At 43.0% G+C, this 20251-nt stretch overlaps 1 protein-coding gene across 5 annotated transcripts in view; it reads left to right on the top strand.

The window, feature by feature from the left end:
- The window catches only part of ZBBX (zinc finger B-box domain containing), a 65461-nt gene extending 45558 nt beyond the window's left edge, over window positions 1-19903 (top strand). For 4 of the 5 annotated variants that reach the window (XM_053311636.1, XM_053311638.1, XM_053311637.1 and 1 more), the window contains 10 exons: window positions 1258-1406; window positions 3500-3603; window positions 5584-5663; window positions 6239-6387; window positions 7343-7617; window positions 8847-9009; window positions 11166-11321; window positions 14552-14800; window positions 17340-17475; window positions 19672-19903. In XM_053311636.1, the coding sequence (XP_053167611.1) occupies window positions 1258-1406; window positions 3500-3603; window positions 5584-5663; window positions 6239-6387; window positions 7343-7617; window positions 8847-9009; window positions 11166-11321; window positions 14552-14800; window positions 17340-17475; window positions 19672-19747 (1537 nt within the window). In that variant the 3' untranslated portion in view covers window positions 19748-19903. The remainder of the gene's footprint in view (window positions 1-1257; window positions 1407-3499; window positions 3604-5583; window positions 5664-6238; window positions 6388-7342; window positions 7618-8846; window positions 9010-11165; window positions 11322-14551; window positions 14801-17339; window positions 17476-19671) is intronic. The other variant, XM_053311640.1, reaches the window with a different exon arrangement.
- The last annotated feature ends 348 nt before the right edge of the window (window positions 19904-20251 follow it).

The following is a 20251-nucleotide window of genomic DNA, read 5'->3' as shown; positions in this document are numbered from 1 at the left end:
CTTTCACTTGAAGATGTTGCATTTATGTGTGAACTTGGGGAACTGGGGTGTGTTATGTAACTCGATTTAAAACAAGACAGGACATCGAACTACAGTTTGATCTTTATTTGTTATCTTGGGTTTGCTCTAAATGGTTAATAAATCACAGTGCCCTGAATTCATACATAATGCAGAGGTGTGGTTTGTTCTTAATGTGAAAGTAAAAATTTCACTCTTCTCTTGCATGCGACAGAGGAGAGGGGAAGGGGAGCCTGTGCAGTGCTGGCCCCAGATTTCAGGGGTTCTTTAGCAAAGCCACCTGGAGCTTTTGGAGTCAGGTGGCATATAAATAAATACATTAATAAAATAAAATAAATTGCCATTTGTGGGCCCTCTCCTACCTTGGTGAGCCTTGAGAAAGTCACTTTACCACCACCATCACATGAAGGCTGTCGGCACAGAGGTACTACTACTACTACTATTACCCCTACTAACTAGGCAAAGAGGCACCTTTTTAACATGGTGATTCTCTTTATTTAGCAGGGGGAGAATAACTGGCCCTATCCACCCCCAGCACAGTACCCCAACACTGTTGCTGGTGTCTATCTTATGTTGCTTTTTAGATTGTTAGCCCTTTGGGGACAGGGTTCCATCTTATTTATTTATTATTTCTCTGGGTAAACCGCCCTGAGCCATTTTTGGAAGGGCGGTATAGAAATCGAATGAATAAATAAACAAATAAATAAATAATAATAAATACTATGAATATTACTATACTGCTCTTCGACCAAAGTTCACAAAGCGGTTTACAAAGAAAAATACATAAATAAAATGTTCCCCTGTCCCCAAAGGGGTCATAATCTAAAAAGAAACATAAGGCAGATACCAGCAACAGCCACCTGGAGGGATGCTGTGCTGGGGCTGGATAGGGCCAGTTGCTCTCCCCCTGCTAAATATAAGATAATCACCACTTTAGGTATTCTCAAGGATCAGCACTAGGCCCTTCTGTAGACCTTTGGCAAGTGCTCAGTAGTGTTGGCTCTGAACCCCTGACTCCCTTGGACTCATTCATATAGTGCTAGCCGATAGAGACTTGTATCTGAATTGGTCTTGTGAGTGAGACCAGCTAGAGCTGGGAGCCCCTTAGCCATTTTGAGAAGTAGCTTAGGTTTGTGGATGGCTAAGGCTGAAATCCTGTCACACTGCTGGTGCAGGGGAGAAAAAGGGCTAGCAGTAGAATATTTACTGCAGTTTTCAAAGCACTTTTCCCTTCTGTAGAACTCCAGTTGATAAATTGCCAGATGTTGTTATAGAAGGTGAGCTGAATCTTGAAAAACCGTTGACAAATGAAACTCCTGATTCCTGGGTGAGGGAAGAGGAGGAGGAGGAGGAAGACGACGACGAAATAGCAACTGCTCGTTTAGAAGGTTTGCTGGGCTTCTCCATTCATTATTGAATACCTTATGCTCCCATAGACAGACTATTTCAAAAATCCAATTGATTGATTGGGCTTTTGGAAGAATGCAAATTTGAACTCCAAGACTTGACATTTGGCAACACAATCTACAAGGTTAAACTATCACTACATGTGATTGTTTTGCAGCCACATACTGTACACCTCAACTTACCTTGCATTGTTGTGGGAAATTGTGGGGTGGGGGTGAAATCATCACACAGCCATTTCACCCTGTGTCCAGCAATGACAAAGTTGAAAACAACTTCATTCCCTGAACCCCCTAGACCCACCCCTTGAAAATGGTTGTGTTAATGAGCCCTGAGAAGAGGGTGTGGAGAGGATTGTGATACATGTGAAACAATGCTCAGGTTAGAGACTGTAACAGATCCTCTGGGGTGGAAGCTTTTCTCTGCTTCCTACATTTTTGGCACAACGTGTCTAATCATTGCTTTTGTGGCAAGCAAATGCTGTTCCGCCTAGATATACAGTGGCTGGCATCCTGACTACTGATGCATCCATGCTTCAAGCAGCTGCAGGGTTGCAGCGAGAGTCCACACTCTGCTCCATCACGTTATGAATGCAAATGTGCTAGAATGCTAGTACTTTGGGGTACACTCCCATGTTCCGAAGGTGCTCTGTGGAATTTGAAATCTGTCCCTGCTTTAAGAGACATGTTTCTGCTTCCGCAGAGTGCTTCCACAGCACAGGGGAGTGTCCTAAAACATTAGCACTCTTATACAGTTGCACTCATAATTCAGACCATGGTGGAGCAATGTGTGGCCTCTAACTGCCTTCCCCCAGCTTCTTGAAGCATGCCATAGATGCATCAGTAGTCAGGATGTCAGCCAGTGTGGATTGTTTAATGCATATATATCATAATGGAATTAGAGCAGTTTACAGAGCGTTCCTGTAAGGTCTCTGATCTAGGTGTTGATCAAATGTGCCTAGCCTCAGCAACATTGCTGCAACTTGTGCCTTTAGACCATGCCCTTGGATTGCAAGGGTAGAAGCTTGTGTTAGCTGCAGATGTAATTGGTGATGGGTGCTGATCAGCCTTTAGCACTGAACAAACAGGCAGGAAACCTACCTCTCTTTCAGCTGCAGTACATATTTCCGGAATGGGAATTGTGTTCCTTACAACAGCTTCTTTAAAATCTACATTTCATTAATAATTGTAGTTCAAATTATTTGGCGAATGGCCATAGTTCAGTGGTGGAACACATTCTTTGCATGCAAAAGGTCCCAGGTTGAATCCCTTCAGGTAGGGCTGGGGGAAACCCCATCTGAAACAGTACAGAGCAAACCACCAGTCAGCGCAGACAATATTGAGTTCAATTGACCGGCAATCTGACTCAACAGCTTCTTATATTCATACGTACTTCCTCCAAAATGGGATGGGGCATTCTGAGTACAAGGGAACTACCTTTCTTTTTTCTTTGCATCCCAAATCCTCTTAATTTAGGGACTCATATAGGGGTGCTTTTTCAGTGCTTCCTATCCTCAGAATCCAGACTTGCAGGATACTGTTTCCCCCTGCTTCCTTGCCAGTCCTTACAGGTGATGAGGACTGGTGGTGAAGTCTCTGTGGTTCCCCTGTGGTGTCCTTAGGGTGGTGATGAGGTTCAGCTGGGGAAGCAAAAGCCCCTGTCTTTTCCCTTGTACTCCTTTTGTGTTACAGGATGGAACTGGAAAGTTGGGACGCTGCTGTCCAAATGAGCCCTAAAAATCTTATTCCTCCAAACTTCCCATATGTTAATCTCATCCACTTTCTCTCTACCCTATTTTGCCTGGGAAACAGTACTGCTGTAGTACTATTGCCTTATCCATATGGTTCTCTAAATCCTAGCATTCATGGAGCCAATATAGCATAAATGATGGCTTTAGATTATGATATTCAATGTAAAAAATACTCTATGTATCCCAACTCGCACTTAGAATATGAGGAGAGAATACCTTGTGTTTTGTGCTTCCCTAATAATCTGCAGTTATTGGTACAGCTCTTTCCCAAGTATTAGTACAAGCCTAACATATAAATAATGGCAGAATTTTGATGTTTAATTCCAGCTGAAGAAATGAAAAAATGCTGGGTAGTTATTGCCAGACCAGAGGAGCCTGGGGCAGTTTTTGTGAACTCTGAGCCCTCTTTCCAAATCAAGATCCTTGACAATGTGAGTATGTATTGCTTGGCCGTTCTGTTGAGTTTTATTTGTTGCATCTAGTACTGTGGTCTTCAAAACATATCACGGTCTTTCACACAATAGAAAACTATTTTACCCGAGTTTGGGAGCTGTGTGTGCTCCATGTTTTTGATGGTGTGGAAGCAAAGAAAGATGAAAACCTGGGTAGAAGTGATTGTGTGGAAGCAAGGTAGGAAAAAGGCTGGGTCGCTTTGCAGTCTAACAGACTTTCATCTGACCTGTATTATTGTTGTTGTTGTTGTTGTTGTTTGTTGTTATTTCGATTTTATTATTTCGTATTGTGCAACCATGAATGCCTTGACAGTAACTTCCAGTGGGATATAGTGGGAAACAAAAGACTATGCAGAACTGATTTTTTTCTAAATTTATTTTTATTTATAATTACAAAACCAGAAATATATTACAAGTGTATAATCGCAATACCTAATAACAAACTTTACAGTCATATACATTTATTTTTTATTTTTTTTACATTTATATCCTGCTTTTCCTCCAAGGAGCCCAGAGTGGTATACATGGTTATGTTTCTCCTCCCAACAACCCTGTGAGGTAGGTTAGGCTGAGACATATGCAACTGGCCCAGAGTCACCCAGTAAGTTTCACGGCTAAATGGAGATTTGAACTCAGGCCTCCTCAGTCCTAGTCCAACACTCTAACCACTACACCACTCTGTTGTATCCAGGACACACGAGCAATAAGGTCCATATAAGTTCTTTATTATAAGTAATCTTCTCAAGACAGTACAAACATCATCGTAAGAGCAGAGCAAGACTAACTCCCTTTGCTCTCTGCTCTCTTTTATACATTAGATAAACACTGATTCCTTTCAGCTGGTTTCTTACTCTCAACCCCTTAAAGAGACAGTATCTTAAAATCACATCACCACACACACTGGTAGAGAATTTAAAAAGCATCAATGAGTTTTTTGTGAGAAAAACTCAAAGGAAACTTAAAATACAGAAAAGCAGTTTAGACATTTAATTTTATGTTAAATCTAAAAGGGAAGAGGGAAAAAAGACCTGTGACATGCAATTGAGGAAATACTTCTGCATTGCAAGAAACCAAAGGGTGGAGTGGGGAGGGCCCAGTAAAACATTTGGTGAAACAGAAATCCACATTGATCCAATATCTAGACAACCCAAGGTATGAAGAATATTATGCTTGTCTACCAAGAAGTAAACAACAAGTTCTCTCCCAGGGCAAATAGCAGCTTGGGGGTGAGAAGGAGAGGGTTCACAAAGAAAATAAAAGTGGGATGAGAAATTTAATTAATTAAAAAAAACAAAAACCCACCACCACCACCCTTCCCCTGTCCAGGGAAAGAGTTCCTACAGTTCTCACTTTTTAAAAGGTCAGACAATCAGAAAGGCAACGCCACATTTCATGTCTGGTTTGGTTTGGCCTAAATAATACTATAACATCAAATCTTAAAATCCAAATCACTGTGGCAGAAAAACAAAATAAACAAACTCTTAAATAATTCAGGTTGTGCCCATATCTTGTTTTCCTCCTGGGCCAAACAGCAGATTGAGAGAACATTTTTCTTTGGGATAAGGGGCAGGGGGGAAAGGGTTAGACTCCACCTGCTGTGCTATGACACCAATCTGGATTCCACACCCCACTCCATGGTTGTTAGGATGATGGTGAGTTTTTTAAGTGATAGAAAGGCGATAATACATGTAAAGTGTCATTTTGTCTGACCCTTACATCTCTGAGCTTTAAAGAATGGAAGAGGCTGAAGATCTTTAAAAAACCAAAAACCCAAACCCAAATAAATGATAAATTCATCATCAAAAACAACTTTTTGTTAGCTGCCCCATAAAAAATTGTTCATGATCCCCATTCAGTATTGTCTACCCATATTTTCATTATAATTGGGAATGGTTAAGAGATACACAGAAGATAGATCCTTTGTTCTTTTCTCAGCTTATATATTTATTTCCCATTAAGGATTGCAAGGAGGAGCTGGAAGAATCTGTTAATTTTGTCGTTATGGAAGCTGGATCTGATGAGTTCCTTGATGACCATAGGTAATAGTTTTTAATTTGGTTATGAAGTATGGGTGCATGCATTCACACAGGTAGATTTTGATTTGGATCCCCAATTGGTGCTTCGTTATCCACTGAGATTTTTATTCAAAACCTATTTTTATATTAGAAAAATAACAGGTCAGAAGCTTTCTTAAAACTACCAAAGAAATTGATTTAGTATTTCCATGTGAAACTATACATTTCAATAAGAGAATGGATTTTTAGAACATTTAACATGGTTTCATTTTATATTCCTTTCCTCTTGTTTTCTAAATACACAACTTACATTTGCACTTCCCTATTGCTTTTCTTTAAAAAGATGTAAAACAGTTTACAGTCAAAGTTTATCAGTAGAATATAAATGGGGGAAAAATTAATCCCAGTTAAAAACCATGAACATAATATATAATCCATCCTAAATGCCTTCAGTATAAAACCAGCACAACAGTCTCAGTTTGCAGGGCGTTGTTTAACAAGAGCCTCATATTTATGTAGCTCCCATAGGCAAGTAGAAAGCTTCTTTAAGGTGGCAGTCTGGTTATTTCTCTGTTCCAATTTTTGTCTCATATCTCAAGTGGTACCATGTCAGAAAATCTGAAAAACGGACCAGACATTTTTCTGGCACAAGCTGGCGATTTTACCTCAAGGTCACCACTTTCTTCTTCAGTTGAGAAAGAAAATGGTTTAACTTTTCTTCATAATAAACGTGAAGAAACTCCTAGAGGTAAGCTTATAACATTTGCTTTTACTGTTAAAGGAAGACTTGTGTCGATGTGGTTTTTGCCCAGGGTACATGATCAGTGCTTGTTCACACCTCACAGGCACACTGGTGATTTATCTATTGGATGCAGCATTAAGAGGCAGCTTCTGTGCTTCCCTCCTAAGGGCATGTATTCAGGGCAGCTGCCAGTGTGCTCAGTTAAATGTAGCACAAAGCTTGATGTGTATAAAACTTCCCTGGCAACAGATGACTTCAAACACATCAAAAATGTGTTCCTGTTAACTATGTGGACTGGCAAGAGGCCCGTGTGAGGTGAATTCCCCAGTTCAGGGGACCTATTGATATCCAGAAGTGCTGGAGGAGTGCCAAATGGGTGCTGTGAACACTCCCTAAGTGTTTGCCATACAGTCCTTTCTTGTTTTAAGGAAAATAGGATAAGGCGAACTGTGACAAGGAATAAATAAGAAAACAGAACAATCTGCACAGACTTTTAAACTTGCATAGCGAGTTGTCCTATGGCCTGAACTTATTTCTGTCATTGATTAAAAGTTAATCACTACCAAATTCAGAAGCCTAAAATAAGGTTGGAAGAAGATACCAGCTGAATACTGGTTGCAGGGGAGCAACAGCAGGACAGAGGGTATCCTCTCATCTCTTGCCTGTGAGCTTCTCAGAGACACCTGGTGCACTGTGGGAAACAGGATGTTGGACCAGATAGGCCTTGGCCTGATCCAGCAGGGCTGTTCTTGTGTCCTTATGAAGATGGCAAGCTCTGTCAAGTCATTTGTAACACACAACAAGTTTTAGCTTCTGTCTGGGTAGCAGTTCTTAGTGGAGGTCTCTGGTTCTATACTGGAGCATAACTTGTGTGTTAAAGGGCTGTTTTGAGATCATTGAGAGATTACATTAAGGGATTTAAATCAAAATAATATTTTTTTTCTTTGCTTAACTCCTTTAGCTAACATTTCTTCCATGCAGCCTGAAAGAACTGGTACTCTTTGTAGCCATTCTGGTGTGGAAGAAATGGTTCCCAACACTCCTTATGAAAGAGCTGTAATGAAAGAAAAAAGCACTAAAACACAAAATAACAGCACTCTCCTATCATCTGAGCAGACCTCTCGCCTTCCTGAATTACCTCCTAGTGAACCTTTCCCAATGATGGAATTGCTGAAAGACTGCAAGATCTCCCTGGAGTTGAATGAAGCTGCACCAGTAACTACCAAGTCCTCAGTGGTAAAACAACAGCAATAAGAAGAATTCTATTCTATCTTTTATTGGCTTTATTTCATGGTTATTAGCTGAACTGTGTGTTAGAGCAGCAGTAAGAATGCATTTCTGGCTTGTTTGGCCTGCTGCACTTTCAGACCCCTCTTTAGAATGTTTCATCCAGTAGATTCTTCCATCTGCACAAGGATTTCAAAGGGCTGAAAGGAGGAGTTGTGAGGAAATGGGAGCAGCATAGGATGCAGAGGGAAAGCAGTATTTTTACTCCAAGGAGGCAAAGGGGTGTGTGAGAGAGAATTTTTTCTGTCTTCATGTTGACTGTCTCCCCCTTCTCTTTTATGCTATCTCCAGAAGGACCACTTGGATGATGTTGTCCCCAGATGATGTTGGACTACAACTCCCATCATTCGCAGCAACAATGGCTGTTATGTCTGGGGATGATAGAAGTTGTAATCTAGCATTTAGAGACTCAAGGGTGAGAATCCCTGGGTTATTCACTCTCTGCATGCCTTTACCCCAGAATGAATCTAGGAACAAAACCTGAGTACCTGTAAATCAGGACCTGCAGGATCATTTGAAAACAAAAAGCTGTGTATTGTAACGATAATTAATTCTTCCTCTTACCAAACTAAGAGTAAAACCAAAAAGCCAAAGCGTCTCAGCGGGTCAGGCTACACATCTGAGATCTTAACGAGAATTGGGGGTGGGGGGAATGATTAGTACAATAAATGGTTAAGATTCTTTGGGCCCAGTTCGGATGACATGCCAACCCTCAGTTACACTTACCTGAGGTCGGGTTTTTTATTATCCAAATGTAAGAAAATCTCACAGCCGTGGTTCCATTGCCACCTTCAAACTGCAAATTTAACCCTTGGTTTGAAGTTCAGTAGCCTGCTGGAACCGGAGCCCTCCTGATCCCATTGTGTTGTTCAAATGCAGTAACCTGGGGTTTGTGCTGAAACTTCTCCCACAAGCACGCCCCTTCTCCTATGAGAACCATGCAGATGGAGGTAATGAAACCGCAGCTGCCAGATCATCGGTGGCATGATTCTTGGTTTCTGAAGTTAACCTCAGGTAAGCCTATCTGCTGTTTCATGTCATTGGAATGGGCCCATATACTTGCAGCAGACTGTAGAAGATTTCAGATTTTTATGTGCTAGGAAAGTTTGCATACAAATAACACTGATGTGGCTATCTTTTCACACACACCCACACCCCCTTTTTTTTTTCATCATCAGTTGTTACAGGAGGTAGCCCTCAGGAAGAAAATTGTATGTGCCCCATACAGAGGACTTGAGGGGTTCTTTACAATGGATGCAAGTTCTCAGCAAGCCGTGATGGACTCTCTTCCTTCACCATGCATGGGCAGGCAGTCTGCAAGCAATGACACTTCATTTTCAGGTTGTAACACAAAACTAGCCTTCTCCAGTTTCATATGTATTGCTTACTAAGCTGATGCAGTAAGTAAAGCTTACTTCATCAACTTTAGGGCATGGTTGCTTCAGGTACATGTTTAAATACAGAGAAGCACCTTTATCTGCATGTGTCAAGTCCAGGACATCATGTGTAAGTGAATTTGGCATAAATTGGTGTAACTGCCATGCTGAAAAGACAGAAGGGGAAGGTTGTAGCACTAAAACGAGACAAAATGTGGCATTCCCCCATGTTGTAAGATGTATTGTTACACATATGCAATTATGTAAGTCACCTGGAAACTTCATGGTTTTCTCTCAAGTTCCGGTTTTGATGAGGCCTGCTTTCCATTTTAATAATAGAGTTGCATTAAGCTCTTGGGGAAATTATTAATGACCCATTTAGCTGTCATGGCTCATTGCTTGAGAAAACAAACTATTTGTTGAATTCATTTAATAAGGTGGCTACTTACCCCTTAAGGTGTACTTGTATTGTGTTTTTGAACTAGATGTTTGGGTGATATGATTCGGCTGTCCTAGGTTAGTCAGGGTTGTGTCTTGGGGTGTTCTGGATTTTAGGTCACAACTCTGGTTAGGAATGCTTTTCACTAGCTCCCTCTCATGAAATGACTGCAAGCATTTCCATTACTAGATGCTCTCTATTTAAAGGCTATTCAAAATGTCAACTAGAGATACTGACCAGTTCCAAGATTGTATTATGCCATTGCTTCAGAGTTTCTGCTGTAGTTTCCAAACTACTATTTCATGGGCTAATTTTGATTTGTGAAGCTGCTTAGGACTAGGCCATAACTGATCTCTTTTCCAGTGTCCCTTTATAATCTCAAAGACACACTTGAGAGGAGAGCTGGTCTTGTGGTAGCAAGCATGACTTGTCCCCATAGCTAAGCAGGGTCTGCCCTGGTTGCATCTGAATGGGAGACTTGATGTGTGAGCACTGCAAGATATTCCCCTCAGGGGATGAAGCCGCTCTGGGAAGAGCAGAAGGTTCCCTCCCTGGCTTCTCCAAGATAGGGCTGAGAGAGATTCCTGCCTGCAACCTTGGAGAAGCTGCTGCCAGTCTGTGAAGACAATGCTGATCTAGATAGACCAATGGTCTGACTCAGTATATGGCAGTTTCCTATGTTCCTATGTTCCTAGCCAACATCCTGCCTAAGTATACTCACAGAAGTCCCATTGGCTGACATGAGGAGGAAAATTATTCAAAGCAGTCCCATTGGAATGTAAGGGACAAGTTAGGCAATGCCTAACGTGGAATACTTTTCCTTATCAGGTCAGCCACTGAAATGAAGACGACAAGTTAGGCAAGTTTAACTTGTTCTTTTAATTTCAGAGATTCTTCCACATGAGTAAATGTAGTCAGGATGTCACCCACTAAAAACTAGGGCTTTGCATTGTTGACTCGACAGAGCTGTCATGCCCTCTGCGGGACATTGTCGGAGGAAGTTCTGCAATGACAGCAGAAGCCACCAACTGTTGGAACTCCAGCTGAGATCCCTGCTGTTGTTACGGAACTCTGCTGGAATTCCAACATGTCTGTCAGACCGCCCCTCCCCTTTCTTTACCCAGGACACTGATGGGGACACTGCCTCACTTTCTCTTTGTCTTGGAGGAAGCACCAAACTAGTGAAAGGCTTAGTTTAAAAAGCTGCTACTTGTTTCATTCCTCCTTACAGTATCTCACCAAACCCCAAATCATCTCTCTAAAAAATAAACGGCCATTAATTTACAGTCTCGCTGATCTAAAATTTGCTCTCAGTAATTAAAATTTGGGGCCATCAATGAATCAGTTATATATTTGGTTGCACTGGAATCTGGCATCCCTTCTTTTATTTCTCGTTTCATGTGTTATCTTTGAGTGGCATAGAGGCTTGCCACCTTTTTCTGGTTTTTGCCTAGAGCCCCTAATAGCGACTTGATACACTGACATTCCGAAGGTGAGACTTTTATCGGCATGCAGGTGTGATTGAAAACGCCTCACCTCCTTAATTGCTGCAAGTCAGTGTGTTCAAGGCAGAACCCATAAATAATCCATGTGTGTGCATGTAAAGGTAGCTGCATGTTCTCAGAATATATAAATAGTTTGTGTGAAGATTCTGTTTCCTTTAATTGCACCTACCTTTCCAGCTTTAGGGTCTGAACAATGGACGATGCACTTCAGCTTTAGTGAATTTGCTGAGGAGGCTGTAGTGCAAGATGTCTTGAAAAGGGAGCTCAACAGACCGAGTAGACTGGGAAGGCGAAACCCAGCTCCTAGAGCTTCTCTGTCAGATTCGTCCAGTGGTGAGAGCATTGCTTAAAGCAGCACGCTTATGCTGTGACTAAACACCGAAGCCGAGCCCATCTATATAAGGGTTTCTCTCAAATTACTTTAAAAGGGGGTTAGACAAATGCATGGAAGACGAGTCTATCAACAGCTGTTAATCGTGATGGCTATATGCTACTCCCAAGGCAGCATGACTCTGATTAGCAGTTGCAGGAGAGCAGTGGTGGGAGAAGATTTACCTTTCTCCCCTGCTCGTGGGTTTCCCAGAGGCATCTGGCTGGCTGTGTGACCCTCAGGGACATATTTCTAGGAGCAGAAAAATCTTTGGCAGAGAGGGGAGAGAAGCGAAAATCCCTCCCCACTGTGCCTGCTCAGCTTTGCAAAAAGCCTTCTTGGATGCTGAAGGAGAGGGCACAGCCCTTCTCCTGTCGACCTGTTGCTGTGCAGAATGTGGGCCACTGACTGACATGATGAACACTGGCATCAGCTGGTGCCACTGCCACATAACAGGCAGCCCCGACAGTATTTTGCCAGCAGGCAGTGGTGCAACTTCTTTAAAACTGCATGCCCACAGTTGTGCAATGCTGCTTCACCTAATGCTTTATGACCCGGAGAATCGGGTGATCACAGAGCTATAGGCCTAGAGTTCACAAATCTGGGGGATTTACTCACAGTGTTTAAAAAAACAGGTGATGCCACTGGCACTCCACTCCCCAACCCCCATAGAATCTGAACCCACAGACAGTGACATGGACACCCTTCACCATCAGTTCTTACCTGATGGCCACATTAGTGCAACTGGCAGAGCTCTAATAAATACCCTGTAGCATGACCTGATGATCACCTTACCGGGTACTGACACGTCAGACTGCAACCCCTCCCAGACCCAGGAAGAAACTATCAGTTCATCTCTCTGATTTCGACATGGACTTGGAGTTCAAAGACAGCGATATGGACACCATTGAAGGCTACCCACCACCCCCTGCCCCATACAACAGTTAATTCAAGGAGTAAGGATAGCCCAGATCTTGGCCAGCTCCAACCCAAGTCAGCTCTATCCATGCTGCTTCTTGGTGCTGAAAAGGCTCAAACGCTTCTCATTGACATACAAACCTCTATGGAAGGGCCCCTGAGCTAACCCAGACCCAGCTCATAACATCACTATGCAAGCCACCTACTGCTGCTGAAGATCTTCAGACCCTACATTCAGACACTGCTACCCCAGATGAAAGGGCCTCTGCATATCACTCATTGCCCCAAAAGCAGCAGTCGCCACACACAATTCCCCAGGGACATCATCTTATCTGCTATTGGCCCTGGAATGTTGTTTGCCAACAATCCTCATTTTGATGACATCACTGCTCGAATCTCCCCAGTTTGCTTTCCTAAGATGTGGGGGCTGCCTGCTTATGCTCAGAGAGAGGTTCAGCAGCCTCTGAGCTGAAAGCTCATGATTCCATGCTTCCACTATCTTCATGCCAGGATGATGATGATCCCCAGTCTCTGACTGTTGCATTATTGGAAGTACAGCTGGAACTAGTTGAAACAGAACTCAGCCGAGAGACTACCTCCCTTGATTATGTTCCTAACCTGTAAGGACACTTATCTAACACTATCCCAACCCATAAGGGCATCAAACAAGGTTGTATACTTGTTCCTCTCCTGTTCAGCTTCTACATAAACCACATGGTGGGCCACCTAAACAACCCAGACTTGCATCCCCCAAAGTTGGCAGACACACACATCTCCACCGTGCTCTGTGTGACAATCCTCTATCAAGGACCTCCATAGGACTTAAAAGATCACTGAGGGCTCTCACCCAATATGGCAAGGAAGACTTACTGGAAATCAGTTACCATAAAACCAAAACCATGGTCTTCGCTAAGAGACCTAGGACACACTCCTGGCATATAAATAGAAATGATGATGACCTGGTCTCCTGCTTCAAATACCTGGGGATGGTTTTCCATGCTTCTGAGACTAGGAAGGCCCATGGCGGCTGTGTTGCCCCAAACACCCTGAGAATTACCTCTGCCATTCTAAAATTACTACGATCAAAAGGTGGACTATCCATACCCACAGCCCTTAAACTGTTTGAAACTAAGTTAGTGGCACAACTTCTATACGATGTCCAGCTTGACCTCTTTTCCAGCTTTGCCCCTCTAGAGATTGTCCAATCCAAATCCCTATGAGCAGTACTGAAGTAGGCCTGGTGAAAGTGGAGGCTAGAGTCTGGCTGTCCATATTCCTATCACCTTTGCATGCTTTTAATTGTGTTTAATATCATCTGTTACATGCTCCTTCTACCTTGTTCTGGTCTGAGACTGTAATAAAGATTGATTGCTTGATACTTCTGCAACTGCTGGCATAAGAACATAAGAACAGCCCTGCTGGATCAGGCCCAAGGCCCATCTAGTCCAGCATCTGTTTCACACAGGGGCCCACCAGATGCTGCTGGAAGCCTACAGGCACGAGTTGAGGGCATGCCCTCTCTCCTGCTTCTACTCCTCTGCAACTGGTATTCAGAGGCATCCTGCCTCTGAGGCTGGAGGTGGCCTGTAGCCCTCCGAATAGTAGCCGTTGATAGACCTCTCCATGAAGTTATCCAAACCCCTCTTAAAGCCATCCAGGTTGGTGGCTGTCACCACATCTTGTGGTGGAGAATTCCACAAGTTGATTATGCGTTGTGTGAAAAAGCACTTCTATTCATTGGTCCTAAATTTCCTGGCAGTCAATTTCATGGGATGACCACTGGTTCTAGTGTTATGTGTGTGTGAGAGAAATTTTTCTCTGTCCACTTTCTCCACACCATGTGTAGTTTTATAGACCTCTGTCATGTCTCCCCGTAGCCATCTGTTTTCTAAACTAAATAGCCCCAGGTGTTGTGGTCTTGCCTCATAAGGAAGGTGCTCTAGGCCCCTGATCATCTTGGTTGCATGCACCTTTAACTAGCTGTATAACTTCCTACTTGTACAACACTGTCAGGGCCGCCAGCATTGCATTGTGCATCATGTCGGGCACCTACCTAAGAAACGTGGTGTTAACATCACTTTAATCTGCAGATGAATCATGTTTCCTAAGTCATCTAAATAAACATGTTTCTGGATGTGGAAATGCATTGGCTGTTGTGCAGAAAGCACATCAGCAAGTGTCACATCTTTTCTAGAATGAGGAAGCGGAGAGCTTTAGATGGGGGAGTTCTTATTGCATGTTATTAACAGCAGGCTCTTCCTACTTGTTGTTTTAGAAAGCGCTTCTCCAAGGTCTTTCCCCACAACCATTCCCTGCTGCAGAACCATTCAGCACAGCCCTCGCCCTTCTCCAGTCCTTCAGAGAGGACCCACAAGCCCAGTGAGTGGGCCTCTCTCTCGAGCAGCATCTGAGATTTCAGAAATTGAAGGCATTGATGTCACAGAGCATGATGATCCCCTTCTGGAGTATAGCACTGATGAACAAGCTTTAACAGATTTAGAAAGTGAATTGCAAAGTAATGCGGGTAATTATGCAATATCATTAAACTCCCATTCTGAAAGATGTATTTTTGGTAGCTTGATTATCAGTGTTGTGTGCTTTTATGTTCAGCTTGGCATTTTCATTTTCCATATTCTCTGGATTATAAACAAGGAAGTCCAGAACTCTGGAGGAGAAGCCATAGCATCCCTCCAACTCTCTTGATCCTGCTTCTCAGGCAATCAATTGGAAGGAGGAGAGAAGGCATAACAATTGTTGATCCAGAGGGAGCATGGCTTTATTTTATCCCTCCTTCCAATACTTGCAGCATTCCACTGGGCCAAAGGGAGAAAGGCCCTGCTGATCAGTTGATCAGTGTATTCTGTCTGACCACATGATTCAACTCCAGTGTGCTCTATTCCTTTCCTTGTTTGGATTACAGAGCAGAGGAAAATAGAGCGAGATTGGAGAGAAGGAGCAGGTGACCGCATTGTGTTACAATTCCAAAGCAATTGGAGCAATCAGTAGGAGGAGCTAGGTGTGTGTGTGGAGGAGCCTAGAGGCAGGGGCAAAAACAGGGGTCTGAAGAAACAGGGATTAGAGTATAAAGAAGGATTTAGGGTTAGCATGAAGTACTGGTGGGCATGATTGGCAGGCAGCCCATTGGAGGGACTAATTCACGCATGACATTCTTTGTTCAATAACTTATCTCTTATCAAGCGTGGACTGCTTCCAATGAAGAGTATTGTGTTTAGGGTGGTGTAAGGCAATATGGCACCATCTGGACCACCCCCATGGAGCTCAGTATTTTCTGCTTTGGCAGTGGCTCTCCAAAGTTTCAGGCAAGAATCTTTCCCAGCCCTACCTGGAGATGTCAGGGATTGGACTTGGCACTATCTGCACGCAAAGCAGATGCTCCACCACAGAACTACAGCCCCATCCCCATGCTCACTGTGGTCCACCACTGATCACTGTAGTGAAATTCCAACCTTGCAGGCTGCGTTGTTTCTAACAATTCTTTAGCCCAAAGCTACTCAACCTTGGGCCTCCAACTGTTTTTGGACCACAACTCCCAGCATCCCCAGTCACTGGCCAGTAGTTAGGGGTGATGGGAGTTGTAGGCCAAGATCTACAGGAGGGCCAAAGCTGAGTAGCCCTGCTCTAGTCTACAATGTTTCAAGTATTTAAATTAAAGCATACACAGTTCAGCATCAGTTTTTGTAGAGGCCCAGATAGATTCATCCAACATCTCTGATCTAGGGGTGTACATGAGCCCAAAATTGTGGTTCCGTTCGCATTTGAATCAAATCCAAACTGAACCACGTGCCACCGAACTGGCCGGTCCAGTCTGTTCAACTGAACTGGTTTGGTGGTTTGAGTGGCGATACTTGTAAAGGAGAATCTGGTGAGGATTCCCCTTTACAAGTAAAAGGGTGGGGGAATCCACTGGGTGGCAGGAGAGTGGCAAGAAAGGTAGTCTAAGGTGCTTACTGGCCGGCGTGGTGGCTAGTGCCACTGCTCGCTGCCCCCAGTACAGCCCAAGTGCCACCGATCTAAGCCAGCCACCCACATGGTGGCAGCATGGTTCTGGTCATGGATGCATGGAGGCCCAAACCACGCCACTGCCACACATGCAGCCTGATTGAAGATGGATCAGCAGCACCTGGGCTGCATGGGCAAGGGTTGGTGAGTGCCGCCACTGGGCAGTAAGCACCTTAGGTTACTTTTCTGACCACTCCCCTTCGATGTTGAATTGGTTCGTGTTGAACCAGGATTGGTTGGGTCTGATTATGGATCAAACTGGCCCCAGTTTGGTTCATGATCGAGCTGCCGAACTGGTTCGGCATCGAACAATCCGTGCACATCCCGTCTCTGATCCCTTCAAGCTGTGTGGGTCCTGCTAATGTATGCTGTAGAGTTGGAGAATTGCAGGACCGGTGAGAATTATGTAGTTCTCATGGAGGAGAGGAGAGCTGGTCTTGTGGTAGCAAGCATGACTTCGCCCCTTAGCTAAGCAGGGTCTACCCTGGATGCATATGAATGGGGGACTAGAAGTGTTAGCCCTTTCAGATATTCCCCTCAGGGGATGGAGCCACTCTGGGAAGAGCAGAAGGTGTCAAGTTCCCTCCCTGGCATCTCCAAGATAGGGCTGAGAGAGATTCCTGCCTGCAACCTTGGAGAAGCGGCTGCCAGTCTGTGAAGACAATACTGAGCTAGATAGACCAATGGTCTGACTCAGTATATGGCAGCTTCCTATGTTCCTAATAATGCTGAGCACAACTTTGTGCAATATCAATGTGGTGATACTTTCTTTTTTCACGTATTGCTCCTGGCACTTCCAGTTTAAGCAGTGAAGTGCTGAACTAGCAGTGTGTGATGCTCCCATGAGAATATAATAATAGAGCTACTTATATATTGTGGACTTGTTCTATGTTTGCAGTTTCCTAGCAATATTTTGAATTGGAGTATATTTCACATTTTTAATACATAAGATGTCACACTTTGACAGATCTTTCCCCTGCTCTATGATAATTTTAGACAGTGTTTCCATTGCCTGTTACTGAAAAATACATACAAAATTTCAGATCCTCTGGAAAAATTCAATGGCTTGACCTCTGGAGACTTATCTGCCTTCACTAGACATTCAAAGATGACAAGTCAAAATCTTACAGATCTCCATAACCATGAAATAAATGACTACAGTAGTGTTGATACTATAAGGTAAGCTAAAATTGCCATTTAATTTTAAAAAAAGGAAACACAAATTGCAACACCCCTCCCTGAACCTTTCACATTTTGTGGGAGGAAAAAAGACAGGTTTCATGTCTATATAATGCACCTGGCATTTCAGTGCTGAATTCCCTGTGCAAGTAATAGACGTCACCATGGTTGCCAGAAGAATGGTGCTTTCATCCAGGTTAATTTGTTTTTCCCTAGTTATTTGATAATACAGTTTGTTTTCCAGGTAGATAATCTCCCCTCACTGATTACAGTACATATTTCATTGCACCATCTTTCAGAAAATTAACTTGTTTGCGTTTTTTAAAAGCAGGGTGCCTATTTAATAACATTCCATGTAAGATATTTGATCCTACTTTTTCAGAGACTGCTACTCACCCCACAAGGTCATGCCAAGGGGACTCTTCTGAGCCCATGGCAGTAAATGACGGGAATAAGGCATCCTCCTAGAAAAACCATGGCTGACATCCTGATTAGTGGTGTGCATGTACTTCTAACAAAAGCATGCGTACATTGCTAGCCCCCATGCTTCCGTAGGGCACTCTTGTGCAAGGGTGCAACAATTTTTGCCATGCTGTCCTTGCTCTGGAAGTGCTGGACAATGGAACAACATCTCTGGGGGCTGAGCATGTCAATTAGCATCTAATGTCAAAAAATGCTTCCAAAGCAAGAGGAGTGTGGTGAAAATGGCTACAGTCTTGCCCAGGAGTGCCCATGTTTCAGAAATGTAGTGGGTAATGCTGCACATGCACTTTTGTTAGTTATTTTTGTTAGTTATTTTTGTTAGGTATTAGTTACTAATACTGATGCACTATTAGTTGGCATGTCAGTTACTGCCCTAAATATCCACTATATTGTTTTACCCAACAATTGTGAATTCTTACATGAATGGCTCAACTCATATGTTAAAATGCTTCCAGTTCCCACTGGGGCTTCCACTGCATCCCAGCCTAGTTGGGCATCTGTGGAGCACCTGCACTTTCACTGGCTGTAAAAACTTTTGTGGTGGTGTCTGTGTGTTCCTGCAAAGCTGCCGATGTTTGAATCCTTAGAAAACAAGAAATCCCACCATACCACTAGCCAGTAGGGATGTGCAAATCGATTTGGATACAAATTGATTTGTACCTGAATCTAGCTGATTCAGGCAATTTGGAGATGGAACAAATTGCCCCAGTGATCCATTGGCTAGATTCAGGTCCAAATGGAATCACGTCAGATTCAATTCAAATCGCTTCAAGATTTGGATTCCGCCTGTTATTTCCCCCAGACTCCCAGCTTTCTTTCTTTCTTTCTTTCTTTCTTTCTTTCTTTCTTTCTTTCTTTCTTTCTTTCTTTCTTTTTCTTTTTAAAGCTAAGCTCTAGCCCTTGTTGGGGAGCAAAATGTATTTTTGTTCTGCGCGGTCTTTTTGTTCAGAGGAACTGAGAGAAAGATGGCTAGCTCCTCTAGTTAAAAACATGTCCTGCAAGAATAAAAACTGGTTAAGATGTTAAACATCTTACTCAATTAGGACATTTGATTAATATGCCCAACAAATGAAAGGTTATTACATAGTTCCTATTTTTATTAACATTGTTATACTGTAGGTATTCTATGAACATTTTTAGTGCGTGTTGTTCTTGTATATATGTTTGGCAAAATGCTGCAGGTCAAGAAGAAATGCTGGCTAGCATCCAAACTTGTACAAACAGAAGATGTTCCACTTGTGCGAGATGTGTGTGGTGAGAGGATGATGATTGTGAATCCTTCAATCCTCAGGAATGTATTGGGGGCATGGAGGGCTGGGGGAGCAGCAAAAATAACCCCTCCCTCCACTTGTGCATACTGGTTTAAATGCCTCCTGGTATAATGAAAATTTAATTTTTGATGGGTGGCACATTCCATGATATAGGCCAGGGCTTCACAGCTTCAGCCCTCCAGCTGTTTTGGACTACAACTCCCATAATCCCTGACTATTAGCTACTGTGATGGGGGATTATGGGAGTTGTAATCCAACAATAGCTGGAGGGCTGAAGATAAATAGCCCTGATATTGGCAAATCCCAGCCGAGGAGAAGGAGCTAAAGCCGCTGCCTGTCTCTTTTGCTTTGAAAAAATCGATCCTATATCTGTATTAGGATTTTGCTTGCATTTGGGTTTCCAAAAACAAACACATGAAGCTTTTGGATGTTTTATTTTTAGAGTTTATGATGAAAGCCATACAGATGATGAGGAAGACCTCTTGAGGGACAAACAGCAGGTGATAGAATTACAATGAAAATCATCAAGAATCCAACCTGACAAGATCTTTTCTTTGCTTTTCTTAAAATAATCCAACCACAGTGTCGGTCCTGAGCACAGCGGGATTAACTGAGCTCATGCGAAAGCAAATCTCAAGTAAATAAAGTATACATTGATGAAAAACAAATAAAAAGCGTTTTGTTTTGTTTTTCCTTTTTTCAGGACACACAGTGATACTTTTCCTTGAAAAAGATAATGTGCATTCACCATAATTCTGTTGTCCAGTCAAAGCAAGGACTGTTGCATTCTCACAAATTCTGAGGCACTGCGTATCTAGATAAGCTGTATGGCTAGAAAACATTCTTGTTGTTTCATATAGTAACTATGGTGAACTACAAGTGAGCCCCATTAGCCACGGGGGTTCTGTTCTGCCCTACAACCACGGATAATGGGACATTGTGGTAATGGGGGTGGGGGTTAGATTCCCGGAGGCATGAAAATGGGCCAAAAATGTGAAAAACAGCAAAATAAAGTGCCCTAC

Source organism: Hemicordylus capensis, chromosome 3, assembly GCF_027244095.1.
Source record: "Hemicordylus capensis ecotype Gifberg chromosome 3, rHemCap1.1.pri, whole genome shotgun sequence".
Lineage (NCBI taxonomy): Eukaryota > Metazoa > Chordata > Lepidosauria > Squamata > Cordylidae > Hemicordylus > Hemicordylus capensis.
This window is presented reverse-complemented; position numbering and strand designations above follow the sequence as displayed.